General features: G+C 40.8%; 1 protein-coding gene across 1 annotated transcript in view; it reads left to right on the plus strand.

Moving 5' to 3' along the window:
* Positions 1-9,585: 9,585 nt before the first annotated feature.
* Positions 9,586-25,811, plus strand: part of LOC130042987 (cytochrome P450 7B1) — a 208,274-nt gene continuing 192,048 nt past the window's right edge. The window contains exon 1 of the mRNA XM_056135325.1: positions 9,586-9,881. Within this exon, the coding sequence (XP_055991300.1) occupies positions 9,769-9,881 (113 nt within the window). The 5' untranslated portion in view covers positions 9,586-9,768. The remainder of the gene's footprint in view (positions 9,882-25,811) is intronic.

The following is a 25,811-nucleotide window of genomic DNA, read 5'->3' on the forward strand; positions in this document are numbered from 1 at the left end:
GATCTCACCATTCTACAAAGAAGTGGCCATCCATGTCAAGAGAGGGGTTAGGCAGGGTGATACCATTTCACCAAAGATCTTCAGTGCCACCCTCAAAAACATCAGGTCATGACTGGAATGGGAAGGAATGGGAGTGAAGATAGACGGTCAGCAACTACACCACATCTGCTTTGCGGTTGACATTGTTCTACTAACACCAAATGTAGGGTAACACTGTTTTGTCCTTCCTGCATAGCCTCAGGTAGTTTCGATTTATTGGGTTGCTCTCATCACATTGCTCCCATTCCTCTGTTTATTTGCTACTTTCTTTGTGCTCTGTTGACTTGTAAATATTGTTTTTCTCTTCTCCCTAAATCCTTTGCATAGTTTATTCGGAGCAATGTCCTTTTAGTATGGACACAAGAAGACATGCTTTTGTAATGTGACTCTCAGTGATATTTCCTTCCTGGGCATCTGTTCTCTCACCTAAGCCTCAGCTGCCCTTTCTTCCTAGCGCCCCCAAAAGCAGAGTCCCAACAGGGACTGGATGGAACCAGGGAAAGCGGTAAGCTATGTGCTACCCTGGCATCGAGATGGTCCTGGCCAAAGTGCCATAATGCTTGACTATAAATTAAGAGCTTGATCATGGACAAATGCTGTCATGATCCAAAAAGTAATGACTAGTTTTGGACCCTGCTAGGGTTAGGAAAGATTAATATGGCTTGAGCACTGTAGTCTGAGTTTGTGGCAAGATGTTCCCAGGAGAGCTGCCCTCCAAGCGCCTGGGCCCACCTGAATGCGGGCAGCTGGGGGAAAAGCCAATAACTATCAACATCTTAATACTAGTTATTTTTGTATGGACACAGTAAGAGATACCACTGAGGCTTGAGTTTGGAATTTCAAAATTTTAACAATTAAATCTGGAGGAATTTCTGCCAAAAACTACTGGATTCCGAGATTTGTTTCTGAGTCTCTGGGATCATGGCTGTTAAGCAGCTTGATCAGGAGCCAGAAAGGCCTCATTCGTAGGTGACAACCTGGGGTCTCATTGGAGCAGGGAGGAAAGGGCCAGCTCCACCCCCATCCTGTGAGGTGTGTCTCGTCACTGCGGGCCCAAACCTGACTGTCCAATGGCCTCTGGAGGATGGCAGCCACCACGCTGCCAGGGGGAACAGGCCAAGGCATGAAACCTATTCCCACCTGGAGTGGCCCAGCCCCAGTAACCTACTGCAGGAACAGGACACATTTCTGCCAAAAGCCTTTGGGTTCTGAGATTCGTTTCTGAGACTCTGGGATCATGGCCATTAAGCAGTTCAATCAGGAACCAGAGAAGTCATGCCTCCAATTATATAGCTGAGTCGGAGGTGGTTTGTGGGTGTGTCTCCCACATACATAACTTTGGGCTGTTTGCTTTCTTGGCAAACTTTGCCCCAAGTTTTTAGGGTCTGGCCAAAGCACAGCAGCAATTTGGGGGTATCTAGAAGTCTGAAGGCACCATCAGGCTGCTGGTGAACTCGCCTCACAGGTACAGACTGACCTGCTGGCAACACTGTACCCCATGAGTTGGGCAATTTTTAAAGCCATTGGTGTTGGGGGGGGAAGGGAGAGTAGCTAATCTAAAAATGTTTAACTCACACTTCTACTGTAATGTTGCTAATTAGAGTTAATGTTTGAATTGATCCTTTAGAGGCTTCCCTTTCTACAATAAAGGATAAAATTTTGACTTACAAATGAAGGAAAGTTTTTTTAACATTAGAGTTATTTAAAATATGTAATTTCTTTGTTATTCATAAGCTGAGAGGCTAGGGTTATTCTATCTAGTTCTGCTAGTAAGAAAGAGAACAATTCTAAGGTGAATAAAAACATTAACCATCAGCCCCTGTGTGTTACCTGATCTCAGGGTATTTCTGTGGAACTAGAGTGGACATCATACTTGGCAAACTCTGTGTTAGGTCACTCCCATTCTTTCAAGATGAGAGGACCTATGCTTCAAGTTCAGGAAGTGGCAACCGCAGTTCCAAGAGTTTCCTTCAGCTAAAGAGCCAAAGATCCTTTACTCAATAGCAACACACCCTTTTTTTTGTGGGCAGTCAATGATGACATGTAACTGAAAGGGTTCTGAGTCTTTTACCCTGGGAAAATTCTGTTTTTTTTTTTTCCCTTTTTGGGTAAACAATGCACAGTGGTTATTCCTGGCTCATGCACTCAGGAATTACTCCTGGAGGTGCTCGGGGGGGGTGGGGGGGGGGTTCATATGGGACGGTGGGAATCGAACCCGGATTGGCCACATGCAAGTCAAACACCCTACCTGCTATTCTATTGCTCCAGCTCCAAATTCTGAAGGGCCATTCCAGGTATAGATACTCTCACTGGCTCAACTGAGTCTGTTGCTGAAACAGCACCCCAACCCAATACTCCCTATCTCCCTTTGCCTTTACTCACTTCTCCCCTCTCCCCTACCCCCATGCTGACCCTCAGATACCAACTAATAAAATTCTTCCTTGGTCTCTTCTCTCACCCAGAACTTTCCAATTACAGGGAAGAAAAACAGAAACTAGTGAGACAGGTGGTGGTGGATAAGCTTCATTTCAGACTAGAGCTCTTTGTTGTTCTTCGAGAACCAACTAGCTCAACTTTTCATAAAAAGAAATAAAATGCTTGAGCCTATAGAACTTTTCATTTAGTGAACAGAAGGAGCAATGAGTGAGAATCGAGGGAAGCCTTTTCGGGTAAAGGAAAGCTTATAGAATCTTGGTGCTTGTTCTGAGAAATCTAGGTTTCAGGGCTAATCGAGAAATGAAATGTTAGAAAATCCAGTGAGTCAGAGACAGAGAAAATGAAAATCTTGGCATAAGAAGTTGGGTTACTTCATGAGAATGAACAATCGTTTAGTAGATTATGAATTTCTAAACAGAGTATTCAAAATTCAAGTGTGTATCGGTAATGCCAAGACTATTAATGAGAAATGACAAAACTCTTGAATCTTTTCCTTTCTCTTGGAGATAATCAAAACCATCTGTTCTACAATTTTAAAAGCTGCTCCAAAAATTATATTCAGGTCTTATGTAAAGTTTAGTTTATAAAAATATTTGACTCTAATTACACCTCTATTGTTGGATCACTGTGCCTCAACACATTTACTTAATAAGCGTTTTTGCCTGTATGTCTCTATGTGCAAGTTGAGTGCTAGGTCAACATTATAAATTGACTATAGGAATAAGGAAAATTAAAAAGTAAATAAGTGAATAAGTGTAATTGTTTAAATTGTAAAGAAAGAATCAGAAGATACATTTGTGGTTTAAGATGTTTTTACATAGATTCAGAGTTTTTTGACTATGTTTATTTGTTACCAATTAAATATTGACTCTAAAGCCTTATTGAGGTCTCTGGTCTCAGCATATTCTGTTATTTCTCTCAGTTGCAATAAAAAATAGCCACCCGAAAGAGAAAAGTCTAGCATACTTTATGTTTCAACTGGTCAGAAGTAATATATTAATAACAAAAAACTCTTAGCTCGGTTGAATTTGATAAACTCATTTCTTATACTCCATTCCAGTGGAGCAGAAGGTACTCATATTGGGGCCAGCGAGGGGGAAATAAAAAGAAAAGAAAAGAAACACTATCACAACATTTTGTTCATAATCTATTCACTACTTGCAATTTAAACTTATAGGAAATGAAGTTCTAGATCATTTTTCAAACAGAACTCTGAAATGAGAGCTAGACAAAGTCTGAGTAGGCCCAGGTATAGAGCAGAGCCCTAATTGTTGCCATTTGGTACCTCTCTTATAGGCAGTTGATCTCTATAACAGGCAGTTCCAAGTAAAAATAGGGTCCGGTAAAATGGTGTAAAGAATAATTGAACAGGTATAGTAAAGAGTTAGTGGAAGAAAACACTTTAGAAGTAAAGATGGTAGAAGTTGGAGGATTACGTTCATAATTCTAACAGACAGGAAATTAAAGTAAAATAAAATTTATGGAAAAAGAAAATAATTGCAGCAACCTTTCTTTTTTAGCTATAGGTATTATTTAAAGCTCAATCTGTATTTTGTGTCAAAAGTTGATAGGACCTCTCAGGTTTGAATATGTAAACCTAATTTTAGAAACTTCCAAAAATTGGTGTAAAGAATCCCACTTCAGCATTTTCTATAGAATACTTTTAGATATTTCCCCCACAACTATAGTTTATACCTACATCTTCTCCCAGAATATTACTAATTTTCCAGGAAGTCACAAAATTTATTTGGGTACAAATTCTTAAATTTCTCTCCCCATGTTACTTTATAATTTCATAGTGATTGGTCTATTTTTCTTTCTCCTTTCTAGTAACAGACTTTTTAGTGCTCATAACTCCATCTGTTTGAAGAAAAATCCAGTTCATTCATATAGATTTAGTAGACCAGGTATGGTGCCATGCCCGTAATTTGTACTTACATAAATTATTGACTAAATAAGTGGACTTGGAGGTCTAAGTTTAGTGTGATAATATTTTAATTTTTTAATTATTATTTATTTATTTTTTCTTTTTGGGTCACACCCGGCAATGCAGGGGTTACTCCTGGCTCATGCACTCAAGAATTACTCCTGGCGGTGCTTGGGGGACCATATGGGATGCTGGGAATCGAACCCGGGTCGACCGTGTGCAAGGCAAATGCCCTACCTGCTGTGCTATTGCTCCAGCACCATGATAGTATTTTTGAACTCTCACAGGACAGAGGAGTTAGGACAAACTTGTTGAAAAGCAGGAGGAATTAATCATTACTCAGTTTTTAGTGACTTCCATACAGACCCTTCAGAATCAATAAAACCTCAAGGGACGGTGGGCTAGACTTTAATTTAAGCATAGATTAGAAGACAGAGAAAGATTCAGTCACCTGGTTGGTTGAGGATAAACTGAGTTGGTGAGAGATATTTTGGAGTATGAATCTATGACTTGGATGTTATGGTTTTCTCTCTAAGTTATCCTTTATCACTTCTCCTCTTTAAGTCCAAAGGTCAACCAAGGTTTGGCTGTTGACACTTGTCTATTTGGTGTGGCCAAGAAACACTAGATACTAACATGGGTAATTGACATTTATAGAAATGATTAGTGGCTGGTTACTATGAGGAACAAGTTTTATAAATACTTTACCTGCATGTCTTATAAATACTTCTTGAAATTAAGAGGTTAACATATATAGCAAATTAAATATAGGAAATATATTAAAAATTGGGGGCCACAACTGGAGATCCTTAGGGCTTACTCCTGTCTCTGTGTTCTGTGCCTCTCCTTAAGGACTTGGGGGATCACCTGGGATGCTGGGGATCAAACTTGGGTCAGGTAGCAAAAACCTCAAAAATCGTCCTGTAAAGAGAGCTTTTTTGAAGGAAGACCTTATACTTATTTACTTGTTTGTTTTCTGGGTTATAATCAGGGCTTATTTCTAACTCTGTGTCCAAGTGCTCAGGGAACCATATGTACTGCTAGGGATTCATTGCTAGTTTGGCCACTGTCTTATCCACTGTACTATCTCTCTGAACCAAGACCTTATTTTACACTACTGATAAAGATTTGGTCACATGGTCGTGTTTAGCACCAAGGCTGAGAAAGAAGTCTTTGTAATAAACAGTTCAATTGAAAATGAAGTACTATCACTGGTGGTGGCAATGTCTATTGATTCAACTGTTTTGGAAGGCAATACAAATAATCCTCAAAAAACTAGGAAGTGGCTTTTCAAATGACTCAGCAATTTCAGTCCTAGGAGTATACTCCAAGGGCCCACAGCACAATGCAGAAAGAACATCTGCACTCTTATGTTCATTGCAGAATTATAAACAATAGCCAAATTATGTAAACAACCAAAATGTCCATGAACAGATGAGTGGTTAAAGAAACTATGGTAGATATACACAATGAAATACTACTCAGCCGAAAGGATAGATAATATCATAGAATTTGCTGCAACATGGAAGGACCTGGAGAGCATCATGGTGAGTGAAATCAGTCATAAGAAGAGGAAAATACCCAGACTGATCTCGCTCATACATGGGATGTAAAGAAACGCTATAGGAAAATATCACATGCCCAATGGCAGTAGAAACAAGAGCAGGAGAATTGGTTTTCAGTGGAAAGCTTGCAACTGGGGCAGGGATGAGGGGGATAAGATAGGGAAGGGAACACTTTGAAGACAAGGCAGGGGACCCAGTATCCCTCCTACCCCCCATTCCCCCTATCCCACCCTGCCTCTGTGGCAGGGCGTTTCCTTTTGTTCTCTCTCTGCTTTTGGGTGTTGTGGTTTGCAAAAGAGGTATTGAATGGCAATCATGTTTGGTATATAGTCTACTTTCAGCAGCACAAAAATTTGTAAGTCTACAACTGTACCTCATGGTGTTTCACTAATAAAAATTAAAAAATAAAAAAAATTAAAAATGGAAAAAATTAATCAATAAAGAGAAAGTATAAATAAAAAAAACAGAGCAAGGGAAAAGTGCCTGCCACAGAGGCAGGTTTGGTTGGGGGAGAGAAACTGAGGACCTTTGGTGGAGGGTAGTGGGCACTGGTGAAAGGATTGGTGTGGGAAAAATATATGTATGTCTGACACCTAAACATAAGCATCTTGGTAACTTTGTAGTTACGGTGATTCAATAAAAAATCATAAATAATAAAAGTGGAGGACTATTCCACAGAATTATTCCAAAAGAACTCAGACTAATCTAGTCTTTGCTGTTGATACTTGCATTTCTCGATGGGATTGAGAAGGTCAAGGAATCATGTAACCTATTATTAAAGTATACAAGCCGTGAAGATGATTTCAATTAGCTTTTTATTATTTTGTGAACATTTTATAGAAATAAATTGCAGCTGTTTTATATAGTGGCATTCTTAAGATTTATTATGTAGATGCCTTTGGAGCTAAGTGCCTTTTCCCCAGGAAAATATTATAATGTATAACAACTGTGTCTATAAAATAAACAGTAGAATCTATAGAAAAAAATAGAGAACTATTATTGAGGAGGAAAAGAAAAGATATAGAGACCTAACTAGTCATCTCATTAGAGAGGTGATGACAGGGATAAAGGTATATTTGAAGATAACATGAATTGGATTGATGGTGCTATCAGCTTATACAAGCAACAGAGGAATAAAAAGTTGCTTTGGATTTCATTTCAAATAGACAAGTTTTAGAATGGAGGTATCTTCTAACAGAAATAGAAGACAGAGGAGATCCACATTCCTGGGTCTGGTATTAAATGTATTAAAACGTCTACACAGCTATCAGAGGAATGATGATGCAGTCACTAACCAAGTTTAATAGATGACCAAAGTTTTCTTTCTTTTACTTCCCCAAGACAGTGTAATCTTGCTATTATTATGTAATGAAATAAAATATCTAGCATAGCACCTGGGATATAATAAGAGTTCAGTGAATTAATGCATAACGTATATATCAATAACTTCAAATAGATAGGTCATTCAGAAGATCAAATGGAAAATAGTATTATGAAAGTTAAGGATCCAAGTGAAAATCAATGGGGTGTCCACAGAGAAGGTCGCAGACAAGCAGACATGGACATTAGTCTGTATACTCTGTCACTATAAATATTTTTACTTTCTTTTAGAGGACAAAGTCATGTTAGCTCACTGTACTCACTTAGATTTCCTAGAAAATCTTCTTTACAACAGGTACAAAGAAAGGTAACAAATGGGTAGAAAAACAGTACAAAGACAATGGCAAGCAAACAGTACAAAGACCTGCTAGCAAGCAGCTGTGCCTATGACCATGGTTCCAATCAGGACCTGGTACCTGAGCACTGACCCAGGAGTGTCCTCAGAGCACTGCCCTGCTGTGTTGCATGCAATAAAAAAAAAAAAAACTGATAAGGAGGCAGGATAAAGACCTTGAAATAGAAATGAAAGGGAAAGATGCTTATAGACATTAGGGTTCTAATGTTAGCACAGCTGTCCACAAGCTTAGGGCCAAGAATAGCAACTCAGTAATGGAGAACTAAGAGTCAGATGAAAACAAAGTTGTTGTTTTTTTTTTTTCTGAAGTAGTGGAGTGGGCCTCACTCTGAGATGCTCCAGGCTTACTCTGGGGATTACGGAATGCCCTGGGTCAAACCTGGGTCAGTGTGTGCAAGGCCTGGACTTTCTCTCCAGCTCCCAAAGCATTCAAATATATTGATTCAGGGTGAGGGAATGGGGTTGAGAGTGAGACACAAATGCCGACAAAATTGTCTTCTACAGGAGAAAAAAGCCACTGAATGTGGACTTAGAGCTATACCTTTAAAAAGAGGTCGTGTACAAGTTAGAAATAGTTCAGCTAGGATGGGAAAAGTGAGAGGAAATAGGCAGTGACTCATGACAGTGTTATAGATATGAAAAAGTGAGATTAGAAAGAAGAGTTAGGGATGGTTTCTAGGAGGAAAAAAGTGAGATTTAAGCAGGGCATTGCGAGTAGTATTTAGGTAAGAGGAAACTTTCACGCAGGCATCAAAAACTAAAGTGTGAGGGGCAGTGGTTCAAGCCTCAGTGTATGTGAAACTGTTGTTGTCATGGGAGTTGTAGAATGGAGACAAACTTATAAAGGCCTTCTCATTGCTTCTATTACATGGCTTTATGAATTTATCACAGGAGCAACCACTAGAGAGTTCGGAAGAGCAGAAGGAGGGTGAGTCTATATTTTAGGAAAGCAGCAAATGAGCAGAGGTGAAAACCCTGAAAACCCTTCCGAAACTATTGTAATAGCCCTAATCCAGTGGAGACAGATCTTTCACCACGGAAAAGACACAGTGGTTTGAAAGAACTGTGGTTAAACTGGTGATCATTATTATCGTCATCACATAAGCATCAAGGCTAAATTATTAAATATGGGTCTGGTTGTATGCTCTTTAAATACTGGTTTAAAAAGTAATCACATTTTGCCTAAAGAACAAGCAATCGTTTGAGAGAACTCGATGAGTGGTTATTACTCAGAACCAGTAATTTTGTTTCTCCCTTATCTTAACCACCCATTAGTCTCTACCATTTTTATTTTGGCCCTTGGTGTTGATTTACTAGAGCTTGCTTCCAAGAGCTGCTGTTTTCCTGAATCCTGGGTCTTATCAGGCCTTAAAGTTAAGTCCCTGATCTCTGTATCTGCAGCTGGGGTGTTTGCACAGTAGTTTCTTAACTAAAGTTGTAAGAGTATAGGGCATGAAAGGTGAACGGAGTAGTCTGGAAGCAGAATGGAGGCAATCACTGCGCAAGCACTTGCCGGCGCCAAGCATTCTCCTCTGGCTTAGTAGATCATTAGGGCCAGGTCTCAGGGGACACTGTCTCAGCTCTCAGCTGCAGCCGGGTCCCTAATCCAAAGGGGGCCTCGGGCTAAGATCGAGAAACTGCACAGAATTCACGTCCAAACAACTCAACACCGAAATGTCCTTTTTCCAGCCTTTCTCAGGATGTCCCATGGAAACCCCGAATCCCACCCCCTTCCTTCCCCGTTTCTGCCCCAGGGAACGGGGGGCGGCGGGGAGGGGTGGGGGAGGGGGTGCCGTTTTTCCAGAAAGACAGGGCAGGGGGCGGTCACGCAGCTGGGCGGTGCACGTGGGTGGGAGGTGGGCCGGGGGGCGGGGAGTCCAGGAACTTTGAGACTTTGCATTGAGGGGCCCGAGGTGACAGTGCGGGCTGCACGGCGGGCGGGGACCCGGGAGAGGAGGCGAGAGCAGTCGCGGTCGGCTGCAGAGGCGCCAACAGCGCCGCTCGTAAGAGAGACCGCCCGCTGCCGCAGCGCGCGCACCGGACGACCCGAGTGGCAGTCCGCAATCATGGGCCGCTGGTCGCTTGAGTCGCTGCTGCAGGCATTTTTCAGCCTCCAGGGCCTGTCACTCGCGGCGACCCTGCTAATCCTGGTCCAGTGCCTGCGCTCCCGGCGCACCAGGTAAGTTTCCCCGCCGCCCAGCGCGTCGGCCGCGCGGCGCGGCCCGGGCTACGCATGCGCTCTGGGCGCCTCCACTCGGCTCGCGACCCGCACCGTCCAGGCGGACCCCCGCCCCTCGTTTGTCCCAGCGCACTAGCGCGCAACCTGCTGCCCGCCTCGCGCCTTTGGTGGTCGTGTGCAATAACAAAGGCTTCTTTTGCCTCTGCCCCGACCACACTGACGTCTTAAACGCTTGGAACAGAGTTCCATTTGCGGCTTCAAGACTCTAGGTTGTAGCAAGAATCCTGTACTTTTGTTCTGTACATCAGGCATCAGACACGTTTGGGGTGCGTGTAGAGAGCTGATGTTTTATGCCTTGATAGAGCGGGGTAACTTTCTTGCACTTCGTCCGTGAAAAGTGAACTGTCTCAAGAACATCCCACTGTGTTCTGGTAACAGTAGCTCTGGGTGTTGCTCAGTGCCTCAGTTTGCCTCACTGTGCATCATATAGCTAAAGGAAATAATAGTATCGTAAGGGGTTTTGTGGGCACTAAGTGAATCTGCACTGTCTATTTTAAGCACTTGCTCTGTAATTTGTATTGGGACAAAACAAAGTAACCACTTGTCTGATTTCAAATGTATTTGTATTAGGACAAAACAAAGTAACCACTTGTCTGATTAGAAACAAAGTTCAAAAGCAATATATATATATATATATATATATGTAGATATATATATATCTTTATATATATATGTAGATATATATATCTTTGCTTTGAAGTCACTGGAAATTCCATGATACTAGGCTCTTCATCGCTTTTGAAAAATAATCACATAAATTTTATTTGATGGTAATTACTATTATGTAACTATTTCACACATACTTGTAGTGACCTAGGTTCTCAGCAGTTTAAGAGAAGGGGCACCATTGTTCTGCGTTCAGTACCCATGATTATTTCTACAAAATCAAGGATGAAGACTCTTAAAAAAGTGCTTAGTGCTTTCCTTCCCTGGTGGACTTTCACTGATTATCCTGGAATGTGGAGTGACTTCTCTCTCTTTGCCATTTTCTGTATTTGATCTCTTGCTTCAGAGGCCAATATGAAGATGTAGGACTTTTAACTTCCTTGTTATTTGATTCCATGTAGATTTAGCTTTCCTGTCTATAAGTATCATAGCCCAAGCCACTTAAGATGGATTTTCAGAGGTACACCTTTAAAAGGAGATGGTATATAAGCAGACTGCCCATCTGTTCTGTCCCCACTGTTTTATATGGAACAGGAACAGACAAGCTGAAGGAAGTTTCCTGGATTATTGGAGGTACTGCAAAATGTAAATAGGGAGCTGGGATGTGTGTGTGTGTGTGTGTGTGTGTGTGTGTGTGTGTGTGTGTGTGTGTGTGTGTGCGAGGGATTGGGAAGGCAAAGGGCAAAACAGGTTCCTTTGGAAGCATTTTGACATTAAGCTAATCTTTACCTCTACCACTAAAAATTATTTTACCTGCCACTAAATTAATATTTATAACATGACTCCTGTTCTAAATAGGAGGATTTTATTTGGGGGTTTGAGGGTTGTTGGTGGGCCATACTCAGAGGTGCTCAGGCCTTACTCCTGGCTCTGTGCTCTGGAGGTCACTCTTGGCAGTCCTGAGGCGAAGTTATGGTGCTGGGGATCGAACATTACATGCATACAAGGAATGTGCCTTAACTCCAGCTCAAGAAAACTCTACTTAATATGGCAAATCTAGAAAGAAGTTAAGTATTTCAGTGGACAAGAGATAGATTCATTTGTCCCTAGACAAAAAAAAAAAGTCTTGTTCTTTCAAGTTCTTTCTTTCTCTTTTTTCAAGTTATTTCTTATATTTGAGTATTTTACTCAAATTATTCTAGTGCTGTACAAAAATACTTCATGATGAGATGGAAAGTATAATGCTTTATTATAGTACCACAGAGAGCCAAGTGTAGGTATGAGTGTTTAGGTTCTTAGTGTTTAGGGTCTTGGGGTCACCTGGTGTTCAATGCAAGGATGCGAGCCGCTCCGTGGGTGCTGGAAATGACCTGGGGCCATCCTGGTGGTGCTCACAGACCTTCAGGGCCACAGCTGGGCTGCACCCACTTGTCCTCTGCTACCATGTGGTGTTGGGGAATCTAACTAGGGTTGGTTGCACGCAAGGCATACACCTTAACCCCTGTGCTAGCTGTCTGGTCCCGCACACATTCTTACATACTTTTAAAGTCATTTACTTATATGATTGAATATCAGTGAATATCAGTTAATATATTCTTTTTTAACTTTCCCCCCTACTTTATAGGAAATTTTAGACACCTTCTATGCCAGGGCATTGAAAATGACTCTTTCTACACAATCATTGAAAATTATTGTGTAAAAATGCACCAGACATAGATAGGTATCTTTGAGCTTTGGGGAAACATGTGTGTTTGATTGTGGAATTGTTTTTGAAATTTATGTGTGCTTCATATTTTAATAGCTACTGATAGTTGCAATTTGTGTTTGAAATTTCCAAACACCCAATAAATCCTTTTCTAAAAGGATTGGTGCAAGCATAAAAGTTATAGTCATTAATCTGTATGGGAAAAAATGTGAGCATTTTCAGATCCCCTAGAGTAACCTATCAAATAACACTTAAAGCTTAGAGTAACACTTTGATATAGTCAGAGGAGGAATAAATAATCAACACACAGTGTGCATATTGCAGTTCTTAAGGGGATTGGCAGTATCTTGCTGGCTACTTGGGTTCTGCTACTCCTAGGAGAACAGTTGCAAAACAAATTCTGAATGTTATTTTCGTCTTCTCTTTTGTTGTGCAAGGTCTTATAGTGTCTGGGGCTTCCAAGGTCACCCTGGTGGTGCTTAAGGGGTCATGTGATGCCCTTGTTGCCTGAAATTTCTCCCTGTTCCTATACCTTTTTAATTGTATTTTTTTAAAAATGTGTTTCCTTCAACCTGAGTGCCTGAGAACAGATGACTGGATAAGGAGACTATAGTAGATCTACATAATGGAATATTACACAGCTGTTAGAAAAAAATGAGGCCATGAAATGTGCCTATAAATGGATGGACTTGGAGAGTATCATGCTAAGTGAAAAGACAGAAGGAGAGGGACAGTTATAGAATGACTGCATTCATTTGTGGGATATTAAAAAATAGTATAAAACTAATATCCAAGGCCAGGGGAAATGGGCCAGGAAGACTAGTCAATGTTTGGAAATTAAAACAAAGGTGTGGGGAGTAGAGGGTAATTAAGGTAGAGGAGGGTCCATTATGACATTAGTTGGAAATGATCACTGTGGACAAGAATTGAGTGCTGAAAGTAAGTAAAGGTATCTACATGATAATCTTTCAACACCTGCATTGCAAACCATAATGCCTAAAATGAGAAAGAGAAAGAGAGAGAGAGAGAGAAGAGAGGTGCCTGCCAAAGCAGAAAGCTGGGGTGGGGGTGATTTAGGGGAGTGAAAGGGAAACTGGAGACATTGGTGCTAGTAATTACACTGCTGGAGGGATGGGTGTTGGGACATTGTATGACTAATACCCAATTATGAACAACTTTGGATGATTCAATAAAATAAAAAATTACTATTAAAATATGGATTTCCTTAAATGAAAATAAGACTGAGAAAAAAGACAGTTTACTGAGTAGATGAAAATATATCTAACAAAGGCTAATATCCTCAGTATATAAAATACAGAAATTCAACAACAAAAAGACCAACAACCCAATCAAAAAGGGCAGAGGAGATGCAAAGACTCTTCCTCAAAGAAAATACACAATGATCGTGGATCATTCCTGGAGGGCCCAGGGGATCATATGGGATTCTGGCCATAGGTGTAGGAGAAAGTGTTCATCATCACTTAGTATTAGAGAAATGCAAATTAAAAACTACAATGGGGTAATAGCTCACACTAGGGAGAATGGATAATATTAATAAGTGTGTAAACAACTCATGTCTCAGATGCAGTGGTAAAAGAATCTCATTGATTTTGTGTAAGCTCACACAAAGAGGGGCGCAGCACACACACAGCGGCGGTGGCTCTATCTCTCCCGCCGCCCACTTTCGGTAGTCTCACCCTTCTCCCACCCCGGAGAGGTCGATGGCGATGGTCAGGCGGAGGAAGGAACGAGGGCCAGGCTGGTAGGTATTAGTCGTAGTTTATTCTGATTCTCTCCTCATCTGTCTCTGCTCCCTCTCTCCTTCTGTCTCTCTGCTCCCTTCTCCTTCTATCTCTGCTCCCAGTCTTCCTCCCCCAGCTACTTCATTCTCCTTTTCCATCCCCCTTCATCCTCCTCTTCCTTCTGATCCTCTCTGAACCTCCAGCCCACTCCTACAGTCTCGTTAAATCCTCTCTCCATGTGGAATTGGGGAAACAATTACACATAGGTTCCGTCACAATCAATAGGGGTAGAAATCAATAGGGGTAGAAATCTTAGCCTCAGGGAAGACCCGCTCCTAGGACAGATCCTTCCTCAGCAGGAGGACCCACCCTAGAGCATAATCCCATGGGCGTGGCTCTCCTCTCCTTGTCCGACAAGCATATAAGAATATAATATAAATCATTTTGTATGGATCACTTAATCACTTAACTTCCCGTTAGTCCTTGATTTGCTCGAGCGGGCGCCAGTAACGTCTCCATTTGTCCCTGTCGCGTGCTAGTGTAGCCCAATGGCATCTGTTCGCTCCGGGAACATGAAGGGCCTCAAACCGATTGTTCATGATCTTGATGAAGAAGTCTGACCATCTGGTAGGTGGGCGGCCACGCGGTCTTTTGACATCCCGTGGAATCCAATCAGTAACAGCTCTAGTCCAGCGGTCGTCTTTAAATCTCATTACGTGACCAGCCCATCTGATTTTTGACACCTTGGCAAATGAGACAGCGTCCCTGATTCTTGATCGTCGACGGATGTCAGAACTCCGGATTCTTTCTCTCATTTGAGTGAAACGTGATATTCCAAGCATAGCTCTTTCTATTCTTCTTTGGGAGACCTGAATAGCGTTCTCATCTTGTTTGCATAGGGCCCAGGTCTCTGAGGCATATGTTAATGCAGGAAGAACAGTGGAATCAAAGAGATGTGCCCGGAGCCGGAGGTTCTCCGTCCTCTTAGCTATTTCTTCCACGTTCTTGAAGGCGTTCCAAGCCGCTCTCTTCCTCCTGCGCAGCTCGGGTGCCAGGTCATTTGTCATGTTGACCTCTCTACCTAGGTACACATAGCTGTTGCATTCAGAGATGGTCGTTCCGTTGAGAGCGAATGGGGCGTCAGGAACGAGGCTGTTTCTCATAAACATTGTCTTCGTAAGATTCAGCTGTAGTCCTACCTTTCCACACTCACGGTCAAAGTCGGCCAGCATTTGTGCCGCTTGGCTGATGTATGGATACAGTAAGAAATATCTTAAACTTATAGAATTGCTCTCCTAGGGCCATCTCGATCTCAGACTACGGTGCTCAGGCCAGATAGTCTTTCCCACCCCTAGCAGGATCCTAGTCTTGTCGTTACCTTTGGATCATGACAGCATTTGTCTATGATCAAACTCTTAACTTATAGTTAAGAATCGTGGCACCTTGGCCTGGCCCATTTCGCTGCCAGGGTAGCTCACCGCTTGCCCTGGGTCCAATCAGTCACTCGTCGGGACCCTGCTTTTGGGGTGTTAGGAACTAAGGGCAACTGAGGCTTAAGTCGAGAAAGCAGATGCCCGGGAGTGAATAATATTCAAGGCCAATCAAATCCTAAGTTACAAAGCATAATGTTAACGGTCTTCCTGTACCTATACAAAAAGGATATTACTTTAAAGTAAACTGTTCATAAGGCATAAGGAGAGGAAAAAGGCAATATTTCACTTATACATATAAAATCATAGATTTCTGGGAAACTGGTCTTACAAATTAACAAAGTCTGATTAAGGGGAAAGCTGAATAACTGGGTGGGAAGGAGAGCATAGGGAAGACTGTTTACAGATAAACACAATGGAAGTGGAAGTGTTTCAGGAGCACTGTGATGGGTGTAACCAGATTGATGGGTGTAACCAGATAAACCTAAGCTTCTTGTGGAAGGACAAAGCAATGTTACCCAACAGATTTTTGGCAGAAATGGTTCTGGTTTAGCTTCTATGGTTCAGATGTATCAAAAAATTAAAAGTAGAGCTTTCATATAATCTAGAGATCTTACCATAAATGTCAACACCATTATAAACCCATTACCTTAACTGTAAAAAATATTTTTAATTAAGAAAAATGGAATCCTGTGATTACATTGACCCCCACCAAGATAATATAGGATAATTGTCCCATCTCAACATCCTTAACTTAATCATATAGGAAAAGTCTCTTTTATGTAAAATGACATATTTACAGGTTTGGGGAATTATGCTGTGAACATATTTGGGGACATTATTTTTCCTGCTGCAGTCATTCCTCCTATCCCCAGTGATTTATGTCTGTCTTACAGGCAAAATATATTCATCTCATTTCAATATCAACAGAAGTCTTAACTCTTCTAGCATTCACTCAAAGTCCAAAATCTCATGTAAATTTCATCAGCAGCTCAAAAGACCCAAATCTTAGTAACTAAATCATCTAAATCAGGTATAAGTAAGAATCTGATAAAAATGTTTTCCTGGGATAAAAATTCCCAAGATTTTCCTAGATCTCCCATGATGAGCTTATTCTCAGCTCTGTGACTTTCCCAAATCAGTTCCTGGTTCCTTTGTTTAACAACTCTCCTCTTCACTTGTATTTTTACTCTTCCATTTAATGTAAACTTGAAGAAGAAGTCAGGCTACCCTATCAATACTATGTTTAAAAATTTCTTCAGGAGCTGGAGTATTAGTAGAGTGGGTAGGGTGTTTGCTTTGCACTGACTTGGGTTCAAACTCCAGCAGTCCATATGGTCCTCTGAGACCACCAGGAGTGATCTCTGAGGGCAGAAACACAAGTAAGCCGTGAACATAGCTGGTTGTGGCCCAAGAACAAAAACAAAAAATTCTTTTCAGCTAAATATTTATAATTTATAAATTTTGCTTTCCACATTGCTAAATAAGACAATTCAGCTAAGCTTTATGCAACAATTTGTAAAAAGATCCTCCCCCTCCCTTTTTTTTTGTTAGTTTCCAATGGCACATTCTAATTTCAGCTAAACTCTGGCCAACAGTTATGTTAAAACATCCTTTTTTTTCTACAAACGGCCTATTTATGATTTAAAGATTGGTTTAGGTTAGCTATACCTGTCTGTATCTACTGATATTTTCTCTACCTTTTTTTCAACATATACTACTTCAGAATATGCCTCTTTGTTTCATTTGTTATTTTGAGATGGTTGTTTTAAGAATTAGCAGATTTAGGAAAAGCCGGTTTAGGAAAACCAAGTAGAAGTTAGCTTTTTGTAAGAAACATTTCATTAATCTAGGAAAACTATCCATTTGTAAAGGCATACATATAGGGGGATAATGAAATCTCTGGAGAAGACAGCAATTACATTTGTATGATGACCCTATACCCTTATATCTGTCCCTTTTCTGGTAACTACCCTAAACCTAAGGTTATTTTTAGCTGAAGATGCAATATAATGGGGTGTTTGAGGCCATTTTGATCAGTTATTCTGTTTACTCACTCTTTTCTGATGCATATAGAGAGTACACATGATCGTAAGCTTCTTTTTCTCCCTGATAATCTTTTATTACTGGGGTTTTCAGCAAAGAACATAGAAGGATAGAGAAATAATTTCTCCTCACAGAAACTCCTCACATCTTTAAAAAATATTTACTTATTTATTACTAAGATAACATTGGTTTATAAGAGTGTAAATGTTAGGCCTCAGAGAGAGTGCAGCTGGTAAGGTGTTTACTTTGTCTGTGGCTGACCTGGGTTTGATCTCTGGCATTACATAGGGTCGCTGAGCACTACTAGCAGTGATCCCTCAGGAATGAGCTTTGAGCACTCTCAGGCAAGATTCAAAGACCAAAACAACAACAAAATAAGAGTGTAAGTGTTTAGAAACTTTAGGGCAGCATGTTATAATACTACACTACCACCAAAGATCCCGGTATTTCTCCACCCTTTATAAGTCTTTTTTTTTTTTTCACTTGTTTTTTTTTTTGGTCCCACTGACTCTGTTCAGGGCTCTTTATTCGTGGATCATTCCTGGAGGACCCAGGGGATCATATGGGATTCTGGGGATAGAAACTGAGTGCAGCCCATGCAAAGCAAGCACCTTACTGTTATTCTTAGAACCCGTCCTGTGTGCATCCTTTCCCCCTAAATCTCTCCCCAGTACATTCAATTGTCATCAGTCTAAGGGTTTGTTTTCATTTTATTTCCTCTCACTGTTTCTTCATATACCACCTTATGAGTGAGACTGGTATATCTCTTTCTCCCTTTCGCTTATTTTGCTTATCACAACATCCTCCATTTCATTCATGTTGTAGTGAAAGGCAACACATCATCTCTTCATAAATGGACTTGGTAGCATTCCATTGTGGGTATTTATCACAACTTCTTTACCCATTCATTTCTCTTTGGGCACCTGAGCTGTTTCCAGATCTTGACTTTGTAAATAACACTGCAATTAACAAAGCTGTGCATATGTCTTTTGAGTTGGTTTTTTGTATTCTTGGGTTAGATAAAACAAATGGAATCTCCAAGTCAAATGGTAGTTCTGTTTTTAATATTTTGGTCAAGTCATCATATAATTGTCCTTGAAGGCCCAACCAGTTTGCATTTCCACCGAGAGGACTGGGATTCCTTCTTCTCCACACCTCTGCCAGGACTTGTTTCTCATTTTTTCCATATTGGTCATTCTCGCTATATTAGGTATGTCTAATTGTGGTTTTCATTTGTATTTCCCAGACAATGTGATAATGATATCTAGCACTGATTACTTAGAACACTGCTTGGTGGAGAGGGGGATTGTGTGTGGTGCCAGGGATGGAACTTGCATTGGCTGCATTGCAAGACATGTCCCTTGAACTTCTGTACTATCTTTATAGAACCCGTGATGAAAATGTTTGTAGGGCAAAAGCTCAGCAAACAATTGGGTGCAGTTACCAAATTGTTTGGTTGGGTGGATAGCACCAAGTTTGAGTAAGCCGGTGCTGCTGTCCCTTCATCAAAACCTTGGATGTCCTGATGTTGCAGGTAAGGACAGTTGTTAGTCTGCTCTCTGAGCTCCTCAGAGAACTGGCTACGGAATGTAAGGTTCAAAGTTGCAAAGTAGTGGATGTTTATTGAGAGTAAACATAGGAGAAAGTCCCTAATGGGAGTGGCATCAGAGAAAAGTACTGTTAAAGCTTCTGTCTAGGACATTTATAATAAGTTCTACCCACCGTAGCACAGGCTTAGACTACTGACTGCTCTATAACTGATGTTGTTATCTGTTTTTCTTTATCATGAGACTGACATCTAGGGTACCTTGACATCTCCAGATGGAATTTTGAGAGACATGTCTGACAGTTCATTTAACTCCATCACATAATTTTGTTTTGATTTTTAGCTGAGCTCTTTGGAAAATGCAGTCTCTGCTTCTAGCTCAGAGGCCACGGAGTTGTTGATACTTATTTTACCCTCATATATTATTTATACTTTCTAGCTGAGAAATTTGTTGACTCTTTCCTTGCCTATGTCTTCTAAAAACATCACTGTCTCTGTTTGAGAGGTATTTTTCAGAGTGATAGCACAGTGGGTAGGGCGTTTGCCTTGCACGCACCAACCTGGATTCAATTCCTCCGCCAGCTACTGAGAGTATCCTGCCCGCATTGAAGAGCCTGGCAAGCTCCCCATGGCATATTTGATAGCCAAAAACAGTAACAACAAGTTTCACAATGCAGACGTTACTGGTCTGTTACCCACTCAAGCAAATTGAACTACGGGAGGACACTGCTACGGTGCTACACAAGATTTTAGGACATCAGAGTGATGAAGTTTTAGAGTGGTTTCAACTGAAGCTTCTCTCAAAGGACAGTAGAAACAAGGGCCAAGAGGATTGGTCCACAGTTGGAAGCCTGCCTCAAGTGCTGGGGGAGAAGGTAGTTGAGATAGAAAAGGGATCACTATGACAAAGATACCTGGAAATGATCATTCTGGATAAGAACTGCGTGCTGAAAGTGGGCAAATTAACAAGCATTGTAATTTACCTGTGTTGCAAAACCATAATGCCTTAAAGGGCAGGAGCAATAGCATAGTGGGTAGGGCGTTTGCCTTGGCCCATGCAGACAACCCCTATTCAATTCCTTCGCCCCTCTCGAAGAGCCTGGCAAGCTACCAAGACTATCTCGCCTGCTCGGCAAAGCCTGGCAAGCTACCCGTGATGTATTGGATATGCCAAACACAGTTACAACAAGTCTCACAATGGAGACGTTACTGGGCACACTCGAGCAAATCGATGAACAGTGGGAGGACAGTGCAACAGTGCTAATGCCCAAAAGGGGAGAGAGAGAGAGAGAGAGAGAGAGAGAGAGAGAGAGAGAGAGAGAGAAAGAGAGAGAGAGAGAGCACCTGCCATAGAGGCAGGTTGGGGTAAGGGAGTGGTGGTGGGAAGAAAACTGGGGACACTGGTGGTGGGAAATGTATATTGGTGCAGGGCTGGGTATTGGAACATTGTATGACTAAAACCCAACCATGAATATCTTTGTAACTGTATCTCATGGTGATTCAATAAAAAAATCATGAAAATATATACTACCCTTAACAACAAAACAACAAATAACACCCTCTTCTCTTCACTCCCATCTCCCAAAAACAAAATAAAATGGAGTTCTCTTGAGAGTTGACAAAGGAAAACCAAAGAATTCTCTGTCACTGTTGTAATTGGTGTCACAGTGAAGCAGACCTGGGTGATGACTACATATATTTAGTCACCATTGCGCGATGGTAGGTCTGCACCACATTTAAACAGGCCTATTTGGTAACCTAGGATATGATATTTCTAAAGTCTGGGGGCAACATTCCACTAAGTTCGAAGAGTCTGAGCAACGGTGACCAGGAATTCTATGTGCCTAAGAATGTGTGCCAAGTTAGTTCAGCCTTAGAGCTTCAAGATCACAAATGCCCCAGTGTTCTTGAACACCACTCTTTGGAGGGCCGGAGAGACAACCAACACCAGGTTCACAGTCACTGGAGCCTGGCATTCCTTTCGGGTGCCTCACTGTGGTCACACAGGACTTACTTGTCTGGGTCAGCTGTCAGGGTAATGGGACGGCCAGGGGCTGCTAGAGTGTGCACTCTGGGCTGAATGCAGCACAGTGTTAACTGCTCCCTAGCTAGCTGACCAACTCTATTTTGGGAGGCATGGCCTGTGAGTTAATAGTTAGCCATGGACGGAGGAATAACAGAGACCATTTGTCCAGGCTGAGCAAGTCTGGTTTAGCTGCTAGTTTGTTCTGCGTTAGATTGGAATGGGCAAAGTCAAATTTAGGAATTTGAGGGTGTGGCTGAAGAAAAATTGAAAAAGGGGCTCTCCCAGTAGCACTGAGACCTCTCTAAGAAGACATCTGCCGCTGATTCAGACCCCCTGTGTATAGCTGATAAGATTTTTGCCTCCTCTTTCAGTGTTGCAATAATAGGAAAGTAGAGTCGTGGTGCCGGGAGATTGATGTATTCCCTATTTTCCCATTTCCGAGGGCACTATGCAGTGCCTTAGAAGTTCCTCCGCTGAGGTGTGTTTTCTAAGTCATGTTCCACATGGACATTGCCGTTCCCTTGGTAACTGTAGCTATTGTTCCAAGGGAGTTTTCTCTCATGGTAAGAAGCTCCGTGTGCTTAATTCTGCTCCCTGTGTCCTAGTTCCCTGTTTCTTGAGTGGCAGGATCTCAGGCAAACTGATGCCAGTAATCCAAATTTCTGCTGTGAATTTTGCCTAGGTCATGGAAGACGGCTGATAAAGGAACTGCCTATTCAGCAAACTTGGCTCAACCTCCACAACTTCCTCAGAGTCCTCTCTCGGGGAGTTGCTGACACCCATATGCCTGCCAACCATCTATTCATGTTGTCATCTGAAAAAGCACAGGACCAACTGAATAGAAAAGAGAGCAGGAAAACAACTTGCACTGAGCAGGATGTCCTCTAGCATAAACTGGTCAGCTTTGAAGAGAGGAGTAAGGGTCTGGTTCTATGCCCAGTAGAGAAATTGCAACCATTTATACATGTTCAAATTAGTTTTTCAAGAAACTAAAAGTATTCTTTTTTTTTTGCTTTTGATTCACACCTGGCGATGCAAAGGGGTTACTCCTGGCTCTGTACTCAGAAATTACCCCTGGTGGTGCTCAGGGAACCATATGGTATGCTGGGAATCAAATCTGGGTTGGCCGCTTGCAAGGCAAACACCCTACCTGCTGTGCTATCACTCCAGCCCCTCAACCTATTCTTGAGGGAGAATGGTAAGTATGTACAATTGAGGAACATACAGTGAACACACACAGTGTGCACAAAAAATGGTGGCTCAGTCTTGTAGAGGGTACATTTCTCAGTGTGAGAGGGCTTCCACCACACAGTCTCCACTGACCTATACTGTCTGGTCAGGAAACAATTCCAAAATCAGTTCTACGTTTTAAGCAATCTATTGGAACAGCATTCCACTTCTGGATACCAACATTTGCTTTGAGTTTTAGAAATTTACCCAATGTTATGTTGTAATACAGCACAGACTTATTCTGTTAGTGTTCTGGAGGTCAGAGTCTAATTAACCAAAATCAGGGTGTCCGCAGGCCTGAGTGTCTCTGGAAACCTGTGGAGAACACTAAATTCGGAGAGTCCAACTGAACCAGAACTGGATGAGGAAAGTTTGCAAGAAGAAAATAGATCGCAAAGATTGAGCTTAGATGGAGTTGCCTTGTCCAACAACATTTCTCAGATTACCTTCCTCAGCAGGAGAGCCAAACGGTCCATGAGCCTGTGTGCTGTGACCAGTCTAACTAAGCTGTTTGTGTCATCTTCCTTAGTGGAAGATGAAAATAACTGATACCACACAATATAGATATGAGAGGCAACGTGCATGAGAAATATGACCATATTTTGTGAAGGGTGAAGGCACTCAAAAGAGAATTGATTTGCACCATTAGCTTTCCTTGGCACTTTCCAGAGACCCTTTTCTCTTAGTAACTATTTGGTGGAAAGAAAAATGATTTGGGTTGGATTCCCTCCTTTCTTCCTTTTCCTCCAACAGGTTCATCTGTGGGTACAACAGGTACCCACAAAATACTATCATTGGGAAGAAAAAAGAGTAAAATTTATTTTTATCAAAATGAACATTTAGTAGTTGTAAAGATGTTGTAGTTCCGTAGAGGAGTGAGTTATTTTGAAATGTAGATTTTTTGACATCACTGTATCACATTAGTCAATAAGTGCCTTTTTCTAATAATTATCCATCAAAAAGACCAATGATGTTCTAGATCACTCACATTGTGGAAAAACTCACAAGGCTGGCATCATTAGTGGATGTTTTCTTCTATTCTTTTTCCTACATCATTATATGGGAAAAGGAAGTGAGCACCTAAAAGAAAAGTCAGTTTTTACTTGAGTACTGAATTTAATATCTGGATTTTTCTGTTAGGATTTTTCATCTTAGGAGATGATGGTGAGATCTCCAGGCACCTTTGAAGTTATTAATTTAACAACTAATCAATTAACTACATGATGCTAAACTTTTCCTTATTAATCTGTAAGATTTTGGTTGGTCTTATTACCATTTGAGACAGATTTACAGCTTGTTTTCAGGATTGCTACAAGATTCTTTTGTAGCTTAATAAAAGTTTCTGAAGTTACAGGATATTCCTATTTCGTAATTAGAGTAATGTGTGATCTATGAAAAATAAATATTTTGCTATTTGTTTTGTGCCTCTTTCAAGTACAGATAGCTCATGGAAAATTTTTTGCTGATAAATTGTTGTCAATATTGAAGGTCATTGAAGGGTGTAATCACATTCTACTGGCCATTTTTGGCTCTTATCAAATTCCCTAACATAATTCAGATGATATGCTGAATCTACAACTTTTTTTAACTTCATTAGGATAAAATAGTGGGTGTTTACCTAAGTAAGCGAAATGATTTTTGTTTGTAAAGTTATCTTGGCCTCAGTACATCAGTGACACCCGCTTGTGAAGGTAACGTATTAGGCAAAGATGTGATTATGAAGCCAAAATGAATATAGTACCAAAATCTAGCTCCATCAAGGAAAGTGGGGAAAGATAGAAATGAATTATCTCGAGGACTTTCTTTATAATAGACTTTGTGTGTAGTTGTTTTGCATATATTGTCTGATTCATTTTTTAGTTTGGTTTAAGAGATAACTATATTTGACAGAGACTAAAACAATGGAAGATTAATTAATTTGATTTTGTTTTCAATTATCACTGTAACAAATTGCCACAAATTTAGTGATGCAATATGCAAAGAGATACTACGTTACAGATCTCATGAAGATTCTAATTAGTTAACATTAAAATGAAGGATTTTTTTAAATGACTTGAGTGAACCCAATGTTATCTCAAGTTAATACTGGAGGAGGGAGACAGGATATAAAGTAGATTGATTATTGCTGACTTTGGAGATAACTCAAGAAATCCGAAACCTTAAGAATGTGTGTAACTCCTCAAAACTGGAAAGGCAGGGGACAAGGGCAAGCACCTTACCCACCAACTCCAAGTTTTGAATGATTTTAATATATAGACTAATTCCACGTCTCTTTAAGATCTCTTTGAAAATAAGACATACACGTAGGGAGTGTGACCCTGATACAATTTTTTTAGGACAGGTCATATTTCCCAAACTTGGTGCACACCTCCTTTCTGATGTGCACAGCTGGAGGACAGAGCTGGAGATGATATGAGGGTGTGACGGGATCCAGGGACAAGGATTACTGTCCTTCTCTGATCTCCAGGGAAAAGTAGAGCAGAGGCATCATCCACAGAGAAAAGATTTAACTGCTTCTTCTAGAAGAATATTCTGTACTTTAACCAAAGTAAAATTTCAGTGAAAGTACTTCAAGTTACTGTTCTGTGAAAGGCAAAGGACAAATTATGGAAAACTACTTTGCTGCATAAGACAAGGTGACATCTATTATATCATGCGTTTTTATAGCTTAAAGTGCTCATTTTTATGACTTCTGCATTTTTTTTCAACACAAAAGTATTTAGAGTGGGATTTTTTTGTCTATAGGAAAGTGGAAAGGATTAATTACTTATTTAATTGCTTAATACAAAGTTAATAGAAATTTTAATAAAAGTACATCCATAACAGATTTAAATACATATCATTTCTCTTCATAATTGTATCCTACACAGTTGATAATAATGAAATTTCAGAGGCTTCAGTTTTTTAACACCTAGCACAATAGCACTAAGTGGAGTCTCAGTGATATTTCATTTAAGGATGAAGGATGAGTGAATGAACAAATTGAATTAATGACAATAGTGTGTAGTCATTCAGATCCAGTGAGGATTTACTATCTTACTAATGTATTTCAGCAGTGCAGTTATTTGGGAACAAAATATGAAGTTACCATTTTAGGATGATTGACAGATAACATTTTGGAAGTAGCCACTTCAATATTGTTGACTATTTTTATGTATTAAGTATATATTTACATATGATACTATAAGATGGTTTTTGTTTGTTATATTAGAGTCAACTTTTGAGAACTTCCTATGTGCTTATGAGACAAACACAACTATTTTACATCCATTACTATTGAGTGGGCTGGAGCAATAGTACAGCGGTAGGGCATTTGCCTTGCACGCAGCCAACATGGTCGACCCGAGTTTGATTCCTCCGCCCCTCTTAGAGAGCCCGGCAAGCTACCGAGAGTATTTTGCCCGCACGAGCCTGGCAAGCTACCCGTGACGTACTTGATATGCCAAACACAGTAACAACAAGTCTCATGATGGGGACATTACTGGGCCCACTTGAGCAAATCGATGAACAACGGGAGGACCATGACCATGACTATTGAG

The sequence above is a fragment of the Sorex fumeus genome, unplaced genomic scaffold (assembly GCF_029834395.1).
Source record: "Sorex fumeus unplaced genomic scaffold, SorFum_2.1 ptg000002l, whole genome shotgun sequence".
Lineage (NCBI taxonomy): Eukaryota > Metazoa > Chordata > Mammalia > Eulipotyphla > Soricidae > Sorex > Sorex fumeus.